This window comes from Boleophthalmus pectinirostris, unplaced genomic scaffold (assembly GCF_026225935.1).
Source record: "Boleophthalmus pectinirostris isolate CB_2022bp ecotype Guang Dong unplaced genomic scaffold, ASM2622593v1 HiC_scaffold_1389, whole genome shotgun sequence".
NCBI classification, from domain to species: Eukaryota; Metazoa; Chordata; class Actinopteri; order Gobiiformes; family Gobiidae; genus Boleophthalmus; species Boleophthalmus pectinirostris.
Window position 1 is genome coordinate 11,036 of NW_026571044.1, and position 23,521 is coordinate 34,556.

The window sequence follows — 23,521 nt, forward strand, 5'->3', positions numbered from 1 at the left end:
TCAGATCTCAGTGTTAACTTTTATTATTTTGAAAATGCTGTAAGTTTAATTGCACATAACTGCACATTGCATCATTGTATTTTTATGAAATACTGAGAGTTCATGGTGCTCGGGAGAGATCCCTAGATTGGACATGCATGGATGACGTTTCAAACCTCTTCAGGCATGTTTTTGATGAGGGAACAACATTATAACGTGTCAAAACTCTAAGCTCCAAAAAGTTCATTTTGCCTAATACTCCTGCTATAACAAAATGTCTATATATAATCATTAGGTTGTCCACATGAATTCATTTTATGTTGCTAAATTCTGGCAGAATTCTTTTAAATCGTTTGTGGCTTTATCATTTCTTGCACATTTTATTAACCCTTTCTTGGTTTGATGGTAGACAACATCAACATATTTAATGATGTTCTGATGTTCAGGGTGCTGCTGGCATTGGGAGAGAGAAATGTCTTCTCTTGAATGATGCATCACCACTAAAACCACCTTTTTCCCATTTGCTCTCCCTGAAAAACAAACAAATTGAAGTAAATAACTTCATCTAAAACAAAGACCAAATCATAATCCAAATTTGGACACACTTTCACAGCCTGTATTACATATTTCCTTCATGAGTTTTAGCAGAATTGGTTTTGCCCCAGTACAGATATATACACGCATCAACAATCTCAGACTTGCGGTCACTGTGCAATTCATACTGGGAAGGATTTTCTGAAAAAGTGAGCATCAAACCGCCACGTTTTATTTCCCCAGTGGGATGTGTCTATTGACAAAGTCGATCTTTTCAAGTCTTTTGAACCATATCACTTTTGTTTCTGGTTCTGATATTGTCATATTTTAGTTTTGGGATTCAGACATTGTTAGTTGTGTGGTTGTTGGATCCTAACAGCGGAAAATGGCTCAAGAAATGTGTTTGCGAACTCCGTAACTGCAAAAGGGAATCAGATGTGTGTGACTACAAACCTCCATTCAAACGGTTTCCCTACCCAAAGGAATTGAACAATAGTGAAAGGCGAAGGTGATGGGCAGGATTGCTCCACGGGAAAGACGAAAAAGGAAACCTTTGACTGCCTAAATCATCCCAATTTTGCAGCGAACATTTTGTATGTGGAGCACCACCAAAGCAAAACCCCGATCCCTCACTCAGCCTCGGTTACGAATTAAAAAAGTCAATGCCAAAGCAAAAGGCACCAGCTGTTCACCAAGAAACACCTTCCACTGCAAAGAGACCAACATTTAAAGTTGCTGTAAAACTACAAGAACAAGAAAGTGCAGCTCAGTCTGTTTGTCTTCTGCACCTCTCACTTAACAAACGGGATCCCTATTTGATGACGATATCAGAACAAGAAACAAAAGCAATATGGTTCAAAAGACTTGAAAAGACTTTGTCAAGAGCATCCCACCAGGAAATCAAACACAGTGGTCTGATGCTCACTTTTTCGGAAAATCCTTCCCAGTATGAATTGTGCAATGACCGGAAATCTGAGATTCTTGATGCATGTATTGTAGAAGCAGCTCTTGAGCTCAAACTAGGTGTGCTGTGTACTGTCTGCATCTATGCAGGAAGCATTTTATTGTCTGATAATTATAAAGTGCATGCTGTTAGCATGCTAGTTGATCTTAGTGACTGCAAAACTCCACTCTGGCCTCTGAAAGTTGTGGAAAGTGTTTAGAAATGCACTAAGTTATAATTTATAAGTGGAATAACTTTGAGCCACCCACTTAAAATGAACTAGATCTGTTTTTCATGTTTTCAAGACAGTTGAAATCAGGTACAGTGCACTTAAACTAATTTTAGCAGAAATACTGAAAATGTGTGCTTTGTTGATTTGTGGACAGTAAAGATGTCTGTGCTTTTCTCTGTTTGTTCTGCTGTTGTCAATGTCACATTTGATCAGTGAGCTTCAAGTATTCGTCTGGTCTTTCTGCCTTTTCCTCATCGTTTTCAGTGAGAGCTGTTCCATGTAGATAAATGTGTAGAACTTAGTTCAGAGTGCTATACATTAAAGGTGCACGATGTGAGTTTTCTGGTGGAGGGTTCGCCACCTGCTTGTGTCTTACACTTATTCCATTGCTGGTGATTTTGCTCTAGCAGAAAAGTTACATAGTGCATCTTCAAAGTGGAACTAAACACTAAAATATGTATATGGTGTTTTAATAGGTTTGACTACTATTTCAAGTCTTTTCCCCCCATTATTTTTGTGCAAACTAGGTAAATTAGCTGCTTTCAGATAAAGAAAAAAAATAAATCTAAGTTTGTGCTGCCTTCAGTGGCCTCTGCATTTTCCAGTAGTTGGTGACATCACAAAAGACTGCCCTGACTACAGCCAGGAGCTTCTGATTCCAAACACCAGGCTGCAGGGGCGGAGTTTGAAGTGTGGGACACTGTTAGACCAATCACACTGTTCTTTATACAGCCCCACCCCAACTCCACCCTCTTCTGTAGTCCTCCAGGTACTGCCCAGTTTAGCAGCTCTGTTTGAAATGTGGTTTTGATGTCATTGAAATCCATGTACATTAGAGTCTAGATCTGCAGACACATAAATACACCATTATTACAAACATACATTTACCTGAGATATTCCTCATGGCATCATCCACGTCTGATCCGACACGGGTAGTGACGGGACAGAAGAGCAGCACCACATCACAGTCTGCTGGATCTGAACACTTTTCTACACTGATCTTCTTCAGGATCTCTTCATCAGCACCAAATGTTTTAGCAGCTACTTCAACATAGACTTTGGCTTTTTTTTGTCCAGACAACCAATGACCAGGCAACCGCCAGGAATTATCTGGAAACAAAGCAAGATTGTTTTATGATTAATCACAACAGTAACACGTCAAAAAGTAACCAGTCAAACCAAGTTAGTTTGCATATAATTTTTTGTTATCTTACTCACGGCTGTCAAAATGTACTAAAAACTAGATAGACACTGATTTGAACATAAAAAGGACAGAATCCAACCTTTTTAACTTTTGTTTCTTGTCTAACTTCTTCATTTTTGATGCAAATGGGCAGATTTTTGGCAGAGTGATGCATCTTTGAATGTTTAAACATTTTCCCATCAGTTTTTCAATCTTAACCTATTCTAATTTATTCTAGGAAAGATAGTCCCTTTGTGGGCCCTTCAGCACAAAAATGTTCAATTGATTTCCATTATAATCATTATTTTCAACCAGCCATTGTACAAAGTGTAAAACATGAAATATCTAAGTGTTATGTATTTTATGAAACCTCTGGCTTTAAATGAGTGTTCTGACATATCTTTTGGAGGATGATGTCATTTTACCTTATATGGTCAATGGTGATACATGTAATTCACCATTGACTTCCACTATAATTGCTATTTATCAACCTGCCCTCGTACAGAGTATAAAACATGTAATATCTCATTTCTGTATTTTTGCTGAAACCTCTGACTTCAGGTTAGTGTCGTGACATAATTTTTGAACAATTAAGTAATTCTGACCTTATATAGTAAGTGGTAAATGTATCTAATTTTGCATTGGGGTGGGGCACTGGCATTGGCACTGGCATTGGCACTGGCATTGGCACTGGCCCCTCCCCTCAGGGCTCCATGACATCAGGTGGATGTGAATGAGTGAGTGTTTGTGGAGCTACAGGAGTCCCAGAGAACAGTGACAGACTTTTACTCCATGTATTTGTAAGCCCAGCAGAGATACAGTATCAGATACATACGATACTGTCACAGTTCTGCCTTTTTGTTTGTTTTCCCCAGTCCAGCTCCGTTTGTCAGTCCATCCCGGTCCTCCTTTTGTCACCTCCCTCCTTTCCCTACAGCTGCCTCTCATTCCGTAATCAGCCCAGGCCCAGTCTATATATACTCCCTCTTCTCCCTCAGTCCTTGCCAGATTGTAGATCTGTAAAGACGAACTCTCAAGCTCCTGAAAACCTGAACCCTGATTTCTGAAAACCCTGTATTACCCCTGAATCTGATCTGTTTGCAACTTCTGCGATTCTGTGTTTTTCCCTGTTTGTTGTCCCTGTTCCTGAGTTTACTTCCAGTTAATTTCTTACTAGTGTATTTCCCAGTCTTGGAGGATATTTCCGTTCACATTTTATATAATATATTCCTGTCATATGTTCAGTCTGAGTTACCATTATACATTACCTGTTAGAGGACACTTTCTGTTACTAAGACTTTGTTTGCCTGTATACTCGTGTTGCATTTGAGTCCAATTTACCTGTGTGATAGATGCGTCCTAAAGCTGCTCTTCTATATACAGTACTTGACTATATGGACAATATCAGACTATTTCATTATGTCCAAAAGCCTTACAATTTAGTTTGGGTAAGTGTCTATCTCTGGGATTAGTGTCTAAGGAGTGTGGAAGACAGTATTTTTTAGTAAACATTAGTTTTTGATGAGGTCATTGTAAGATCTATGTACATGCAGGGACAACATCAGACGTATGAAATCTATGATTAGAAATATAAAATGCCCCAAATGCCTCCAAAAATCTTCTATAATTCAAATGAATCATTGTTATCATTATTAAAAGGCTCAGAGAATCCTATTTTTAAATGATTATAAAAAGAACACATGTTGGTGTAAACATGTTTGTCCTATTGCTTCATACATGATGTTTTGTGTGGGCTTCAATGGGAAAAGTAGCTTTTTGTTTACATTGTGCTAAATATCCTAGAAATGATGTAAACAGCCAAAAAGTACCTCAGAACATTAATTAGAAGCCAGACAGATGTAAACAAAGTGGAGCTGCATGTTCTAGAATGTCTTATTAGAGCAGGTTCAAAACAGTGATTTGAATGGGTTCCAGTGAGCACACTTTTGTACAGAGCTCCCACAGCGTGTTTATTTAACTTTGCAAAAAAATAAATAAGTGCAAATAAATAACTGTTGATACTAATCTTTCACATACACCAGGGTTGAACAACCAGCACTAAAAAGTCCAGGTTGCATCAACTGAATTGAAAAGAATCCACATTTTGTAATATTTGAACTGTGAAATGCAGTGACTTTATGACAAATGTTGAGAAATAAAGAGTCAAAACATAAAAATATGTAAATAAAAATAAAAATATTTAAAATATGAATCAAAAGGTGAAATGTTGGGTGAGCAAATTAAAAAAAAAGTCTGAAAATAGCCAAATGAATTTCAGGTGTACAAAAATGTGCTTTAATATCCTCATATCCTCATGATTTTTTTAATGAAATATGCCAATGCCAAAATAATAATAATAATAATGCATCGGAACAATGATGGCTGATATAGTTTGACACACATCAGGCTCTTAAAGTGGAACTAAAAAAACTCCAGTTTGCATCCAGCATGTGGAAGACATTTCACTTTTTCTGATTTTTGAGTATAAAATGCAGTGGCTTGAAAGAAAGTCAGCAATTAAAGGGTTATAAATATTTGAACATAAAAGTGTTAAAATATGGAGATGAGATGATGATTGAGCAAATTTTTTAAAAGTCTGAAAATATGAATCCTCAGATTTTTATAGCCAAATGACATTCAGTGCACAAAAATGTGCTCTATACCCTCAACGTAACTGTTTTTAAAAGATGTGACTGAGGGTTAATATAAGACCACAGAGCAATATTAAAGAAACTACCGTTATTTTGAATTGATCTGTACTTGAATTTACACTAAAGCTAAACAATTTAAAAGCTACTATTTGTAAGTTTGATTATATATATATATATATATATATATATATTATATATATATTATATTAAAATTTTATTTTTTTTTTTTTTACCAGTGGCATTTGTGAAACCTGTCCCCCCCCCCTCATTTTTATTTTCACTTTCACGTAGCAGAGCAGACAAACACTCTCCGGTGGCTGTTGATCTAAAACAAGTATACGTCCAAACATATGTCTAAAATGTTCTTGGTAAATGCATGTTTTTTACCCCGTGGCATGAGAGCCTCTTCTAGTCTGCCCCTATGAAATTAAATTGAAGTACGTCACTTATCTGGTTTTCCTGGTGTACATGTAAATGGTAGTAACTATCAGACAGTAACATAGGTGACATCTAGTGGTGATATGTGAGAATACAACATGGCCATGTCGACCAGCTAATTACAGATGGTTTAAAGACATCATCAAACTCCATTTCTATACTAAGAAATACTTGATACTGAGTATGTTCTTTATACCACGTGGTCTTATTGTTCCGATACAGCTCAAGAGCAGTATTGATTACTATCAATATTTGCTCAAATAAGTATTCAGTTTGATAGTATTAGTTTTGATTAGTATCTGATTTTTAATACTTTTGACAACTTTACTATTTATACACATGTATTTTTTTAACTCACTCATTATCAATATCACACAAATTTCCTTTAAAATGAAAGGTAAAAAGTGTACCTTTTTGTTGAGGTTGTGAGGATTTTTTTTGTCTCAGAGTGGTGCTTAGGGCTTTTATTAGCTCATTCAGGTTAGTGGCAGGTATGTTGTTTTGTTGATAGTCATCTGCCACTTGTTGTAGATCTGTGAGAGAAGAAACAGATGTTACAGTTATATCACAACACTTTAAAGCTGCATTGTATTAATTCATACATCTTTTGTTAATATTATAAAGCTCCAGTCACTCACAACTCCCCTCTGTCTGTGATTTACCCTTAGATGAGGTAGGCTCCACCCCTGATCAGAACTGGGTTTGATGAACTGTGCTGTAATTTGTCATTTACATTGCCATAGGACTTCCTGTTGTTACTCTCAGAGCGCTGATGGTCTGGAGCAGTTTTCTGGTAGTGGGGCTTCTCTGTGTGTTCTATGGTTTTGAGAGTTGGAAGGGTCTAACTTAGGACTAACTTTGCACAGCAAGATGGATTTCTGTGATGTTAGTCTCTCTGTACCTGCTGCAGTGAGCTTCATCATTTTGGTCTTACAATGTTTGTATTAACCCACAACACAGGATCCTGAATTTTTTTTTCGCTAATTTGTCCATCAAAAAAATCCGATTCATAACAGAGTCTGGCTCCAGATTCACTCGTGTAACAGTGAACAATGCGAGCCTCATTTCACTTCTTTATACAGTCTATGAATTCAACTCATGAGAATTCATCTTGTGAGCTCCCACTGCAGTGATAGGGCCTGAGAGGCGGCTGACACACCAATCACACATTGAAGTTTCTGTGTGAACCAAAGGTGAAAGGCCCAAATGAACCAAAACAAACATGGCCACACCGACAGACATACTTCAGTTATTTTTGCGTTAATATGGACTATTTAGTTTGTGAAAAACATACAGAAGGTAAGTGCTTTTTGCATCAGATTCAAATAGTCGTAGTTTCTACAGATTGAGAATGTGAAGAACTCAACATGAGCCAGTTTATCTAAGAACTGGAACCACATGAATCTGAATATTAAATATATGCAAAAAAAACTTAGTCAGATTTAAGTGTTTATACCATAAATTTGACTATCAGTAAATGATTAAAAAGTAGTGAAATGATCTATGCAAGCAGCAGAATCATTTTAGTTGACAAGTTATCTGAAAAGAATCTACCTCTAGACTAGAATGAAGCATCTTGGAAGCAGTAAGGAGATAATACATCTGAAAACAAGATGAATAACCTGGTATAAGTTTTAAAATTCTTGGTCAGATCAGAGAAATGTGCAGTGTAGTACAGTGTAGTTGGTGTAACAGGCTGTTTGTAAGTAACCCCCAGAATAATGTGACGCAGGTTTCATAGCACACTGCCACACTGAGCAGTTGGTGTTGTACATTAGTTGTGATTTACAGTGGGAGACAAAGGTTAACACAATGTCACAGAAGGCGAGCTGCCCTCCAGTGGCCAAGACCATCACCTATAACATGCGAGTATGTAGCATCCTCAAATACTGCGCCAACATCCTGAGTCCTTATCTATCAAAGGACGAGACCATAACTTCTGACCATGATCCAAAAAGCAAGGTAACATTTATGCTCCAACATCTTGGATGATAAACTCCTGAGAAATGTTGAAAACATCAACAGCTTATCCAGATTGTAGCAGTGCCACTCGCCTCACTCCAGAGGATCACCGAAACAGATCTAATCATCCACGTAAGTATCAGACCTTAAAACCCAACAGACCCAGTCTGTTTATCACAGTTTATCACAGATCAGCATCAACTACCAACTGAAGTCATTTTAAACCAGACTTTGGTCATCTTTAAAAACATCACACACTCTCTGTCCATCTGTGTGATTTACACTCGGACTTTGCTGATTAATCAAGCAGAAGGGCAGTGACACTTTAACCGTCCCTTTCAGGGCCATTTTAGCAACATTAACTAACATTAAGGATGGAACCCACTTTGGTTTGATTGGAGACCACTACTCGTCCTGACCACAGACTGTATATATGAATGGACATAGCTAACGCGCTAGCTGCCACGTGCCAAATAGGACATTCGTCAAGAGGTTCTTCCAGCTCCTTCTGACCCTGGCTCCAATTGATTTACATTAGAATCTTGTGGCTCCTCTTTCTGTAACTGCAGCTGTGAGCCTCGTCATTTTGGTCTTAAATTGTGCGTATTAACCGGCGACACAGGATCCTGAATTTATTTATTTTTTGTTATTTTGTCTGTCAAAAAAATCCTTTTCATAACATAGAGTCTGTCTCCAGATTGGCTCGTGTAACCGTGAACATCACAAGCTTCATTTGAGCGACGCTGAACACTGTGGGTGACGTCACATTCACTTAGTTCTTACTTCTTTATACAGTCTATGGTCCTGACCTGTGCCATTTCAATGTAACAAACCAAAGTGTGATGATTTTCATACTCTTGTGCAAGTCTTCATCAGGCTCCAGGTCCTTCAGTTCCTTCAGGAGGTCTTCTGTTTCCTCTTGTGGTTGAATCTCCACATATTCAAACACCAATAGAAAGATACATACTATCGGTGTAAGATCTTTGATGTGGTGAAGAATCTCATGCAGTTAGTGGTGGTTTAACATTGTACTGTACATACACACAATGTGCCCTGCTTAAAGCCATAGTATGTAACTATGAGTTCAACTTTCTATTTCCATGGAATCATGCAGTTGACTTTCCACAACCGAAAGTTACATATTAGAACTTTAATAATAATAGTATTAGTAATAATAGTTCATAATGTTATATGTGCTAAAATAAAGTTCAACTTACTTCAGATTGTTCAGGTTGTTCCATGTTACTTTCTGGTAAAAGAGAAAAAACACTATTTAAAAACATTTAAATTTAGCCCAGTCCTTGGTTTTGAACCAGTGTCATACGTTTGAGGTGTCAAATCAGTCGTGGACTTTATATTATGAAAACATGTTTTGAACAGGTTGATCCACACATACTGATGATGTAGTCAGACAGAAGGACTTTATTTTAGATGTGGCTCATGTACTCAAATCTGAACAGAACTATGTAGCCTGTGCTCTTAGTTTTAATTAAAGAACCTATAATCATAAGTAAACCTGGGCTGGAGTCGCCTGCAGATGGAGGACACATACATGTTTTTCAGTACAGGGACGGCATATACAGCAGCAGAGACATTGAGTAATTGTGATTAGCTGCTGGTGCTGGGAGTCGTGAGTATTCAGAGAGTCCTCCAGGTTTACACCAACACCAAAATGAATAGAAATTTAAAATGGAAATGTATGTTACAATAAAATGCCTTACCTTGACATGAAACCTGGCTGGATGAAGAACATGCCATTGTTAATCTGTGATTCTGCTCGCTGCCTGCACCCGTCTGAGCCTCACTGTCTCTGTGTGCAGCCTCTGTGTGTGTGACTTTTTATAGACACACCCCTCCCCCTTTGCTCTGATAGGAAACTCAGCATTTACAAGAAATCACACCACACTCAGATAACAGGAGGACAGACTCATCTTTATTTTAGAGCCAAAGAGGAACTTTAACTTGCAAGATCTTTCATTTTTAGTTTCAAGTGGTCATTTCCACAGCAGACTCATTTTGACACATAGAACTGCTTTTACAACATCAGTACTGTAGCAAAAGATCGATTTGACTTTACTACAGGAACAAAATTTGATACAGCCCCTTTAAAACTGAATGTTTTGCTGTAAGTTGCATTTGTCATCAGGATGTGTGTGTGTGTGTGTGTAAAGATCTCAAAAAAAGAGAGAGAAAATGTATTTTAAAAATGAGAAAACATAAAAAAAATATAGGGTCAAATAATCCTCACTCAGTCATGCAAGCTGAAATAACCTTCTGCTGTTAACTTTAAATATTATGCTGTATTTAAATGGTTAACTGAAAGTAAATGACGTAACCCAGCATCTGCAGTCCACTCAGAACAAAAGTGAAAGTAAAAGATATTAGGGCTGGGGGGGGGGGGGGGGGAGGGGAGGGGGGGGGGGGGGGGGGGGCTCTATAAAGCTGCTGCCTGCATTTCTTCTGGTCACTCTTGTTGATGTTGAAAAGAAGACAGTGACTGCAGACTGCAGGTAAGTGTCAGATATTTAATCCTGACTTCTATCTGCATGAATGAGTTCATTTGTTCATTAACTGTAAAATGGTGTGGGTAAAGGTACAGTATGTGACATTAAGAAGGTGCCACTTCACCTGCTTGATTCCATGGAAATAGAAAGTTTTATGCCATACTGTGGAATATTAGAGCCAAAGCAACATTTCCAAATCCAGACTGATATGTTTGTGTATTTTTTATATGAATTAATTTCAGTCTGGTCACCACACCCTCTACTGCTTCTCAAGTCAGAACCAAACGTGAAGGAAGGAGCTCATTGGTCACGTATCATTTACAAATAAAATCAAATTTATCCCTCTTATAGAATCTAGAATATACTCTAGAATATATAGAAGACTTCATTAGTGAGTAACTCGTAGAAAGTTTATGCTCGTCCCGTGTGAAAAGTGTAGTGAAGCTTCAGGGGTATTTTGCAAAGTTTTTGCTTTCTCTTTTTTTCCATACGGACTCATCATGTGTGTCCCTGATTGGCTAATCCACTTGTCATTCACACCCATTTGAAAACGAGTATTGAAAAGTGTATGTTCTGGATTCCATGAAGCATTTCCATGGAGACAAGCAGGAGGAGACCCCAAAATAATGAGTCAGGTTTGTGGAGATGTCAGCCACCTCAGAGTGAGCTTCAGTGCAATAAACTCTGTCAGTACTGAAATCACAAATCTGACCTTTTCTTAAAGGTTGTATAGAGGATTTTCCAAGGAACGAGAAATCCAGCGACTGTTTGTCCTTTTTCAAATGTTGCGCATGCGTGAAACCACCCCCCCTCCCCTACAGCTCCTACGTAGAAACGCCTCCTCCCGCCTCCTCTTTACGCCACAAACAGGTTTGTTTACAGCCGGTGAGCTGCACATGACTTGTAAACAACTAACTACAGTGTTGGTTAGGCAAGACGGAGAAGTGAGGAGCGGGGGGAGCGGGTGTGCGGACGAGAAGTGAGGAGCAGGGAGAAGAGCGGAGCAGGGAGAGAGGAGAGGAGAGAGGAGCGGTGCGCGGAGATTCCGTGCCCGGAGAAGTGAGGAGCAGGGGGAAGAGCGGATCGGGCAGCGGGGAGAGGAGCAGGAAAGGGGAGCAGAGAAGGATGCGCGGAGATTCAGTGCGAATGAACTAGCTACAACACGCAGCAGCAAGCGGACTCTTTCTTTGCCTTGAAAATTACGTTTTCAGACATAGGATATCGCTTTCGTGTCCTGAAAAACGTTTGACTAGCTCTTGGAAATAAAGTACGTTTTCATAATAAGCAGAAGTTTCCTGTCCAGGAGTAATTTGGCGACCAGTGCGTCAGTCTTTAGACCCTGCGTCTGCTTCAGTCGCGCCATCGCTGGAATGAATCTTCAAGAATCACCTTAGTTTCGCTAGAGACGTAGGGAGATTGATTGACAGCCTGTCAGCTAACAGATAACGAGGCAGTGTCGTTATCTATTGGCAAATGTTTAGCCCCACCACGTCCAGAGTTGATGAATTTTTATTCTCTTTTTTTTGGTCATCATAATTACAAGGCTACTGCACCTCTATAATGCTATCATTGACAACTTGAAACAAAAAAAAAAATCCTCCATACAACCTTTTAACAGGAGAAACCTGTGAAAATCCACAATTTATGATTTCCCAGTATTCTGTCAGTGGAACCAAAGAATGTGCAGTTATAATGAAAGTCGATGGGGCTTTGGGGGAAAACAGCATTTAATGCAAAAACTAAAAAACACGTAAAAATCCCTATTTTATGACATCCCCAGCCTCTGATAATTACAACACAAATAATGTTCTTTTTTTCTTTTTTCATGCACATAATATGATACTTTTGTTGTCAAAAATGGCATTTAAGAGGTTAAAATTGATATTGTATTATTTGGTAATTATGATTAGGGCAGAAGTAAATGAAGACATTGATATAAAAAGTTGAACACTGTATTGCATAAAAATAATAAATATTCTTTTCAGATGTACATTTTTGTGACGACAGATCACAGGTGTGATTATTTTAGGGTTGCACGAGGGTTTTCTCTGTGTATGTGAGTCTTTATAGACAGACTCCTCCCACTTGAAGCTGGAGGAAACTGATTACAGGAAATCAAACCGTACCCTCAGACAACAGGGAGTCAGTCTAATCTTTAATGAACTTTAACTTGCAAGATAGATCTTTCACTTTTATGTTAGTGGTCATTTCCACAGCAGTCTCATTTTATATAATTAATATATCAGTACTGTGGCAAAAGTTATACAATTTTTTGTTCATGTAATAAAATTTTAATTTATTACATGAACAAAATTTGATAGAGCCCCTTTAAAACTCTGAATATGTCTCTCTGTCACCTCAGAGTGAGCTTCAGTGCAAGAAACACAATCAATACTAAAGTACTGGCCTTTCATATGTGTCTGCATTTCTGAAATGCATTAGGCTCCAAGATTAAGCCCAATTGAATTGAAATCAGAATTTGACTAAACACAATTATCAAATCGCAACAACAAAATCTCTTGTCTTAATCTCCATAAAAACTGTTAAACCTGTAGTTTAGATCTGTACAAACAGTTTCTGAAATGTGAGTCTTGTATTAGTTTCCAGTTCAGATTTCAGTCTTTTTGTCAGTTCTTCTGGATGTGTTTAAAATGTGACCTTTGAACAGAGTCCTATTATTAACACATATCTCAAATTTACTCACAATAACAATGCTTCTCCAAAATCGCAGTTAGATATTTTTCCTGTTCAGCTCCTGATCCAGTTGCCTTTTGTGCAGATGCATGAATAATTCTATCATGTCTTCATGATTCATGATTCATGATCATGTGTTTTTTATAGAGAATTGCATCCAATCTTGAAAATGGGACAATCCAAGAGCAAACGTAAGAAAATCACTTGTGTTTTGTGACTTATGGATTTCAAATGAGTTCTAACTTTCTCTTATTGTTTTTTTTTTTTTTTTTTATTACAGATGAACCTGAAGTTCCACGTGAAGCTCCACGTAAGAATCTCTTTTATTTATTACCATTTATGTATTTGTTTTAAAACTGAGGAGTCATAGTCAGCCTCATGTTGTCTCTGCAGTGTTGGAGAAGCCGTGGAGGACAGCCAACTGGGGGTGAGTTGCAGTTTCTGAGTGATTTATCATTCAGGCCCCTAATGGATGCTCTCACATGGGGCTGTGCCAAAAACTCAAAAGTCTGATAGATCTCAGTCTGCTGTACATCTCCACCTAAAAGCCTCGGGCCACTCCTTTTGAAGACAGTGAGGTACAGATTTGAGCCAGAGAACAGAATTAGTTTGAGAGGGGATTTAAAGTCATTCACTAGCTAGGACCACGCCAGCAACAACATAGTGCGAAGAAGTTTATTGATAATGTACGACGCGGGGCAGAGATGGTTGGGTTGAGACTATGGGTGGGGGCTCCGTCTCAATCTTCAATTGGCCCAACCGGAACAGGATCCCCCTTGTAGGGGTTTTATGAGTGAAAGACAAAATAGGGGATGGGAGGGTGGGGTCGAGTTCGCCGAGACAAACTGGGATGATGGGAAAGGCTGCTACATATAGACTTCTGGGAAATTAGAGGCGTGGTCAAGGTGAGTTGTGGTTCGCTGGTGAGAGGAGAGGGTGGCTGAGGCCTGGTCCTGCTCCTGAATCTCAGTTTATCATATTAACTAAATTTTTTTTTTTTGATAGGAAAGACAATCCATCATTGAACAGAAGTGAAGGACACCATCTGACTCCTATTTATTCCTCCATCCTCAGACCTAAATCAATAAGAGCACCCATCAGAGGCCGTGCTAACAGAAAGTGTGTTAGTTCCAGTGTAGTTTGAGTGTAATTAGCTCCTCTCTTCAGTCAGATATAAAACAGTGTCTGTCAGCAATCTGATCAAAACTGAAGAAACTGCTTGGCTGAGCTGTGAGACGCCTTCACATCTTTTGTCCGATTGACAGAATAAAATTTTTCATTTGCTCTGGATCTTATGGATGACTGAGATTACACAGATGTGCATTATGAAACTTTTCTGAACGGGGGTCCACCATCTGTTTGTTTATAACATTAACAATAAAGTGTCTGATCTCAGGAGCAAACAGGACTTGCTGAGAGCAGTGAAGGAGTTCAGACCAACTGATGATGTGAGCCATGTGCGTGTTCTTCTGTATGGGCCTGTGGGGGCAGGGAAGTCCAGTTTTGTGAACTCTGTGGGCATTGCGATCCGAGGCAGAGGAGTCATTGATGCTGCAGCCAACGCCAGCACAGACAGCACCAAGAGCTTCACTTTGAAGGTTTGTCACATTATCTATGGACTCTAATGTGAAACTCTGTCTCAATTCACACCAAAGCACAACGGCACGTAAGCGCAGCAGTACAGCACACGAGCAGCAGACGCGCATCTTTAGACTTCCATTTTAACCGGTCTGACAGTTCACACCGACAGTGTCATATGCACGTCCAACGAGCGTCTGACGCTGACGCGCTGCTCGAGATAGGTTGGAGTTCTAATTTTGCAGCGTCAATGGCGCGCCTCCAAGGTTTTTAGCAGGGGAAAGACAGGAAATAAATACGCGGTGTCAAAATAATTATCCTTATCCATCGGTGCAGGACTCTGTATCAACATATAAACGTATCGGCCTTATTACCTGGATGGACATAAGATTTTAATCACACTCATAATGTATGTTAATTATACATGATTTTACCTTATTAAGGAAAAAAATATGAGGTGTTTAATGTGCGTGCTAATAGATTTAAACCCCATTAAATGCAACTGTGTTGCAGTTGTTCACTTATTACACATTCTAACGTAATACACTTTAACATAAAATAAATGATAAAAAGCAAGTACAAAATGTGATGTCTGAAAACAGTGAGAAGATGTGCAGTCTGCGGAGCAGGAGCGTCTCTGTTGCTCTGGTGTGAATTGAAACTTTAAAATGTACGTGTACGCACAGCTCCGCCTACGTTAAGCGCTGCTGCAGCTAAATGATATATTATTGTCTTGCAGTACAAAACCCACCACATCAGAAAAGAAGGACATAAAGAGTACTATCCGTTTGTGTTCAATGACGTCATGGGTCTGGAGAGTGGTGAAGATATCGGCGCTCGAGCTGAGGACATCAAACTGGCCATGATGGGGCACATGAGGGACGGCTACACGGTACAACTCATTCAGTTACTGTTCACACATTATGTATATGTAGGATGGGATATAATATACAAAAAGTAAAAGACTAATTCATCTGTCTCGTCCTGGAGGCACTCTGGGCCTTGTCTGGTCCTCTGGGCACAGTTCAGGGTCAAAGCACGTTGAGCAAAACTGTAGCACGGCTCTGAAGTGATGTGTAGAGTTTGAGTGTGTCATCTGAGTAATCTTAGTGGAGTTTGAAGACATTTCTTTCTTTTCTTCCTTCTTCCCATATGACAATTGTTAATCCGTTCTTAACAGTGGATCTTTCTGTGAAAGAAAGTTTATGACATTTGTTGAAGCGACAGCAGATTATAAAGCAACAGAGACATTTTTGACAAGTGTGGGGTCACCATCATTTTGGGGAAAATGTTTAGGCAATAATGTCACATATAAATATTTTTAATTGCATGGAAAGCCAAGCAAGAAATATTTCCAGGAATAGTTCAATTATGTAACTCCCTGAGTGGCCAAATTAAAGTTATTTTTTGATTTATGTTATAATATTGTGTCATTGTCACAAACAGACCTGGAGTTGTGTTTTGTTTGATTCACACATGTTCCTGTATATTTGGCCAAGTTCTTCTCTCGAATAGGAAAACAATCTGTTCCACCTTGTGATGTCATTTGGTAATAGAGGAAGTGCTCCTCTGTGTTATTAAACTCCACACATCTTCACTAGAATCATTTATAATTTCACAATGTGAAACAAACCATTTTGAGCTCTGGAGATGTAGATAGACTAATAATAAAAGAAAAGAAAAAACAAACACAACTCCAGGTGTGTTTCTGAGTAGGTCACCAAATTCTAACATGTCTTAAAGCTTGAAGAGTTTAGTGCAGGGGTGTCAAACATACGGCCCTCCAAGACCTTTAATCTGACCCTCGGCTGATTTTTCTTCTAAAATATTTTAATTATATTTTCTGTTAAAGTATTAGTAATTTTCTGTGGTGTTTATCACAGCAGCGTCTCCAGTGTCTCTGTACGTGGCCCCTCCCACCAGAGCAGCACAAATGAAGACTTGTCTCTTTCCAAACGCTCTTAAAGGACGATCGTTTTGACTGTTGACCGTGACACCCTCATCACAAAAACGTCCAACATGAGAAAAGTGGAGCCGAGTGCAGGATTTTACAAGAAAAACTGACTTATTCCTATTTGCAAACAAGTTCATGTTAAAACATTGTGTTGAAATTGCATTTTTCTTAAAGTTTCAGGTTGTTCATAATATTATAATATTTTGTAAAAGAAAGAGTTTCAATTAAAAAATATTTCTGTAATAGATTTGTGTTTCTCTGCACAAATATTTGAACTTATTGCTATTTTTGGGGTTTATATGCCTTTTTTTTTTTCCGGCCCCTTTGGGATCAAAGTAGGTTGGATAGGGCCCCGGACCAAAATGAGTTTGACACCCCTGCTTTATTGTATGTAATATAGGACCTTTAAATGCTGTACATATGTCCATCATGAAAAAAGTATAATGATACAATAGTTGCAGGTTCTATTGAAAAGGAAAGTTCTTGAATCTGATGTACGTTGACTAAAACTCAGTTGATTCTTGGTGACAACTGGGGGGTATTTAATTTGTACTACATGAAATGACACGACAAATGAATAAATAGTGAATTATAAAAGTACAGTTCTTTTGACTCTTTTTGTCATGTTTCAGTTCAACCCTATTTCTACACTGTCGGAGAGCAACACTCAGTTCTATAACCCCACTCCATCTGCAGATGACAAAGTGCACCTGCTGGTTTGTATGTTGTCTGCAAATGCTCCGGACATCAAGCCGTCTGTGCTTCAGAAGATGAAGGAAATCAGAGAGACTGCTCGAGACCTGGGTAAGACCATAAACTGTGTGTGTGTGTGTGTGTGTGTATACACATTGGAGAGAGCAAAGATGAGCTCAGTTCTGTTGTTCTCAGTGCCTGCATACTGTATGAAACAATGACTTTTAAATAGAGGTACAGGTTTAAAATGTCATTGACAAAAGTGTGTTGCTCTGGTGTTTACAGGGATTCCTCAGGTCGCTGTGGCCACACACATTGATGCCATGTGTGAGGAGGTCCAAAAAGATGTGAAGAATGTCTTCAGGAGCAAATACCTCAAACAGAAGGTGAGTATTGTGTAGTTCACCTCTGTTGAATTATTGGATTCACTAAATTCAAAAGGATTTGAATTATGAAATACTAGATGATTTCATTTAAAGCCAAAGAATGCAACTTATTTTTTTAAATCATGAAACAGATTCAAATAAAAGCTTTTTTTTTTTTTTTTTACTATGACTATTAATATTTTAGTGAAAAACACTCACTGGGAGTGGTTCTACTTCCTACTTCTAGTCAGGACCCGAGCAGCAGTGTTGTGGATGTACTACAGCTGTCATACAGCTCGTGTGGAGAGGCCCGTGCACAGGCCGATATAACTCACACTACACTTAGACAACAGTCAGAGCTGATTAAAAAGAAAACAATGTCCTTTTTGTGCACTGCACAACCATAAAGCATTAAAGATATTGCACCAGTTCTATTACACAAATATAATTGACAACACAGTGAGTTCACACATTAAATTCAACAATTCAAATGAAGCACACTGAAAATAAAGTGACTTAAGTGCTCTTTTGTTCTACAAAGACATTGGGACTTTGAGTCGGATCGTTCCAACAGCGTTTTGTTGATTTCTTCCCCTGGACATAAAAATGTCTTGGTTTTAAAGACAGTCATTAGTAGGCAGATTTTCCGGTGCTGGAAGAAGTAAAATGATTAAAAAGCAAAATAAAGAAGGAAGCAGCAGGCGCAAGCAAGGATAGTGTCTGAACGTTTTTCGTGCTCTATGGTGCTCTTCCAGACTCTTCCAGACTCTTCCAGACTCTTCTGGATTCAAAGAGAATGTAGAAGGGACTGGCTGGTCATGGAAGCTCAGAGTCACACTGACACGGCACACGAGGAGCACAACAGATTCAAAATCACATATGGACACACAAAGTTGGGTCACAGAGAGAACAGGGAAAGAAGCAAATCAGGGTTTGGACAAATGATCCTGCAGTGTGTGGTGGTCTTTACTGTATAATGTCCTGTAGACAGCAGGATAAGATGCCGTGTGTTGATGTGTGTACTTGTGTTGTTTGCAGATGGAAATATTCAGTGCGACTGTGGGAATCCCTGTGAACTGCATTTTCCCAGTGAAGAACTACAGTGTTACTGTGGATAATGAGGAGGACATGGACATCCTGATCCTGACTGCTCTCAAACACATGCTCAACTTTGCCGACGATTACCTCGACACATTATAAACATCTATTAATTCACTTCTTTACGTTGTACAATATTATCACTGAGGGAACACACAACTGAATATCAAAGTACATTCACACTCATACACATGCACAAGTGTTGTATGGATGATTGTTTCATCACTATTATAGTATTTTAGAGAACTGCATAATTGTTTCTGATGACCAGTTGAATTTCCTAAGTTTCAGAATGATGAATAATTAGAAACGTTGCCATAGCAGCTAACAATATCAAACAAAATATGATATGTTCTGAATGTTATAAATGTTGCCTGTAAGTATAACTGGAAACTGAAAATGAGAAAAGATGCCTAATAAACAGACTATATATACAATGCTGTTTATGTGTTTATGAGTTAAACTTTATTTTTACTGTATGTCAGTGGTGGAGTGTGTATTTCACACCTCGGCCTTCAGTAGTGCTCCGTCTGAAACAATCCACTCCTCAATAACTACTGGTTATAAAAGCATCTCATTCTACAAAAATACAGTGTAAAGAGCCGTGGAGATTCCGTGCACGGAGACGTGAGGGGTGTGTGCGCTGCACGGAGAAGAAGTGAGCAGCGCTGGGGTGCTAAACCAGGATTAAACCAGAACTAAACCAGGACTAAACCAGGACTAAACCAGGATTAAACCAGAACTAAACCAGGACTAAACCAGGACTAAACCAGGACTAAACCAGGATTTAAACCAGAACCCAGAACTAAACCAGGACTAAACCAGGACTAAACCAGAACTAAACCAGGACTAAACCAGAACTAAACCAGAACTAAACCAGGACAACCCAAAGGTGAACTAAACCAGCGTGTAAACCAGACTAAACCAGTAAACCAGGTGGACTAAACCAGCAGACAAAAGGACTAAACGTAAACCAGCTAAACGTGCGGGGCTCAGTGCAACTGTCGCTCGATTGCACTTTGCAGACACCCTCCTCCGTTGTTTCGGGGGTTTTCTCTCTTGCTCTCTCGCTCTTTCTCAAGTCCAAGGTTAGTCCTGGTTTAGACCTGATGTAGTCCTGGTTTAGACCTGGTGTAGTCCTGGTTTAGACCTGATTTAGTCCTCGTTCCGCTCCAGATGTAGTTTTCTGTTTTGGCTGGTTCTCTCTGACTGTCCCGTCAGCGGCTCTGAATCCGGTGACGTCGTTCGCTGCTAAAGGTCCTGGTGACACCAACTCAAAATCGGATTGGTTGAATCAGCAGTTTCATGGACATTTATTTAGTGTTGGAGGTCCTGCAGAACGGATTGTGAAAGCCTCAGGGACACTTCTTTGACTCTGACTCTTCCTGGCAGCAAGTGTCAGCTGAAATGTGATTGGTCAAATGCTTTCATATGTAAATACATGTGTGGAAGCAGCAGAAGCGGACAGACCATTTGGAGTTATTTAATAATAATATAATTAACATCAGTCTGTGATTCAGATATTTTTTTAGGCCAGCAGAGAAGGACTTGAAGGCCCTGACGCTCCACCACTGCTGTATGTATGATTGTCTAAATTGGACTCAAATGTTCTGTGGTTCTTCTTTCATGAAGGATTGGCTTTTAGGGTCAAAGGACTGCACTCTCTACATTATTTCCCAGTTCTTTAGTGAAAAATACCCCTCTTTCTGCTATGAAGTAATCCAGTAACTGATAAAAGCCCAATAGTCCTCATTATTAGTGAGCCCACAAACGACCTAGGAACTGGATTTAGGTTGTCTCTTTTTTTGTGTTTCTGTGCTGGTTTTGCATTTCAGAGGAGGTTCACCCTGAGCACCTGTGACAGATGTGAAAGAAAAGGACGCTGTGCTGCCTGCACCGTGGTTCAGCATGAGCAGTTTGATGGTGGGTCAGTGATGGTCTGAGGAGGCAGATCCATGGAGGGACACACAGACCCCCAGAAAACAGCAACTCTACAAACAGTACAAGGACAAGATAGAAATACTTCAACATTCTTATATCTCTTTCAGAAAAGTTTGGTTCACTTAAAACTCTAAATGATAAGTTATTCCTTGACACTCTGGTTTACTGAAAATAATATTTTGTTCCAATAAAAACATTGTAGCATTTGTTTAAATTTTTAAAACATTTTTTAACACATCTCTTTGCTCATTTGTCAAGGCTGTCTGTTTGACCTGTTCTGTGTGTAATACGGTACAGCACTCCACAGTGAAATGGTTTTATTCATTTAAAAATGCCAATATATAAAAAATACTATTGTTAGTAGTAATAAAATCATGCGTGTCCTAGTCACATTCAGCTTCCTGTGACCTTCTATTCATCCCTCCACAGCTGCACGTGTCACAAATGGGGAAAATTCTTCTATACTACAGAACAAAGAACAGAACTTCTTTCATTTGAGAGAAGAAATGGTGTTTTGATAGGCCTTATTCACAGAGCCGCCCGGCCAGTTCCGCTTCTCTCAGAAACTGCAGAGCCGCACTTCCTGCTCCAGTCATTGTGCATTGGGAGTTGGCGCCAAATAGTCGTGCTAAAAAAAAGGAGAGCAGGTGACACAAGGATAATCACAGACAGCATGTAAATACTTCACTGGAGGAAGCTTCTGTGTGTATAAAAGTTGGTCTTTGTGTATCCAACATAGAGTGTGTCTACATGCACATCAAGAACCCGGTTATGATCGGGTGTTTTGACTATCCTGGTTTCTTCATGGTGCATGTAAATGCAGTAACCCGGTTTCAGTATCCTGGTTATGGCAGTATCCCGGTTATTAGAAACCGTGTTACTGTAGCTGGTTTATTCTGATAGTAACGGGATACTGGTGCATGTAAACACAGTATCCCGGTTACTGCAACATAAAGTTGAGTGTGCATGCCTCCAAAAGACACTTTTCAGTCTTTTCACCGCAACAGTAGCGACATAAATAAATTGACCAACATAAATAAAGTGACCACACGAGTAAAATGACTGTAAATTTAAGAGCTGCGCTAAACCTGCACATGTACAATCTGCACTCGTCTGACCTGCACTTGTGTGATCACTGAAAAGTTAAAAACATGAACTATCTCCTGTACTGTACACACACAGAACAGACTTGGCGCCTCTTCTGTCATAAAAAGAACACACATAATCCACAGAGTTGTGTCCTTTAGTCCAAAAGAAGCTGATCGCATCAGCGGCACAAGGAGCAGCTTTTTTTATCACCGCTAACAGTTTATGCTAATTAGCCAAACGGTCTTAAGTTTCGTTTCTGTAAAATGTAAACAAATGTGATCAGAGCTGAATGATCTGATCAAACGGGCTGATGTGGCTCTACAGTGTTTATGGTTTATATGTTGTAAAGTTGAGTTTATTTATGCAGAAGATTTGAATGAAGAATCTGTTGATGTGTTTGATGTGTGCAGTGGATTGTGGGAGATCTCGTAGCTCCTTAGCTTCTTATGCTAAAGGAGCTCACGGTTTGTATTTTTCCTGGTTTATGAAATTGATTTAAGTTCATTTTTGCGCTTGCGCATTTGTAAGATTATGTCAAGAAACCGGGATACTCCATTTGATCATGTACACGTGGATATGAGTGTCCCGGTTTCTCAGTGCACATGTAAACACAGTAACACGAACACTGACAGAACCGGGATATGACTAATAACTGGGTTATTGATGTGCATGTATACACACTCATAGACTGTATAAAGAAGTGGACTAAGCGAGTGTGTGACGTCATCCACAGTGTTCAGCTCCAGTCAAATGAAGCTCATCGATGCTCACAGTTACAGGAGGGAATTTGGAGCCAGGTTCTGTTAAAAAAAAACAAAAAAACACAAGAATCATGTGTCGCGAGTCTCACAGCAGCAGGTACAGAGAGAGGAGCCACAATATTCTAATGTAAGTCAATGGGAGCCAGAGTTAGAAGGAGCCAGAAGAGCCACATGAGAACTTATTTGGAATGCAGCGGCTAGCACACCACCTATGTCCACTTATATGTATCTTTTTGTATTTTGTATTTGTATTGTTGTTTTGTGTATATATATATCTATATCTATATCTATATATATATATATATACACACACACACACACACACACACACACACACACACACACACACACACATATATATATATATATATATATATATATATACTTTTTTTTTTTTTCTATTTTATTGTGCATATGATTTAATTTGAGATCAGGATTTGTATGGAAAATGTTTTCTTAAAGCTTAAAAAATTCAGTAAAAAAAAAAAAAGATAATTTTTGAAACTTTGATAATAAATCCACTGTCTGTTATAAAAAGGTCTTCTGGTCCAGATAACGGTGATCAAATATATAATTTATTTATTATATATACATAATAAACAATTATTCAGTTTTGATTTAGATTCATCTGTGCCGTCCTAAAACTTTAAACACGTTCCAGTAGCTTATTAAAAGCTCTTCTGATCTATGTTCTAATTATGGATGTCAAATTATCGTGTTAATTGTGATTAATTAATTACAGTCATATTCAGCATGTTATGTTTTTTTAATTGCGTTAATCTCATTTTTAATCTCTAACTTTACTGTTTCTGTATGTGAGTTGCCTTATTATAAAATCAGTTTTTATGTGTTGCTGGGACAATAACACATCGCTCCTGCAAAGAATTGTAATTTTCATTCCTGTTCTCGCCGCATCTGCGAT

The 23,521-nt window shown here is 38.8% G+C and overlaps 2 protein-coding genes across 3 annotated transcripts; one reads left to right on the forward strand and one right to left on the reverse strand.

Annotated features, from left to right (window-relative positions):
- Positions 1 to 9,746, reverse strand: LOC110175190 (uncharacterized). Of its 2 annotated transcripts, none has more exons than XM_020941309.2 (6): positions 9,644 to 9,746; positions 9,140 to 9,171; positions 8,778 to 8,853; positions 6,371 to 6,493; positions 2,577 to 2,798; positions 1 to 509 (listed from the first exon to the last, which is right to left on the reverse strand). In XM_020941309.2, exons 1-6 carry the CDS (start codon positions 9,678 to 9,680, stop codon positions 295 to 297), a joined length of 705 nt encoding a protein of 234 aa, XP_020796968.2. In that variant the 5' UTR covers positions 9,681 to 9,746; the 3' UTR covers positions 1 to 294. The 2 variants fall into 2 exon arrangements, with proteins under 2 accessions (XP_020796968.2, XP_055005809.1); XM_055149834.1 differs by having other exon boundaries at positions 8,778 to 8,869; positions 9,138 to 9,171; positions 9,644 to 9,740.
- Positions 9,747 to 13,289: 3,543 nt separating this feature from the next.
- Positions 13,290 to 19,252, forward strand: LOC110175191 (interferon-induced protein 44-like). The gene is made up of 9 exons (XM_055149832.1): positions 13,290 to 13,311; positions 13,401 to 13,430; positions 13,514 to 13,547; positions 14,126 to 14,239; positions 14,517 to 14,718; positions 15,438 to 15,590; positions 17,285 to 17,456; positions 17,631 to 17,731; positions 18,749 to 19,252. The coding sequence occupies exons 1-9, from the start codon at positions 13,290 to 13,292 to the stop codon at positions 18,908 to 18,910; spliced, it is 990 nt and encodes a 329-aa protein (XP_055005807.1). The 3' UTR covers positions 18,911 to 19,252.
- Positions 19,253 to 23,521: the final 4,269 nt, after the last annotated feature.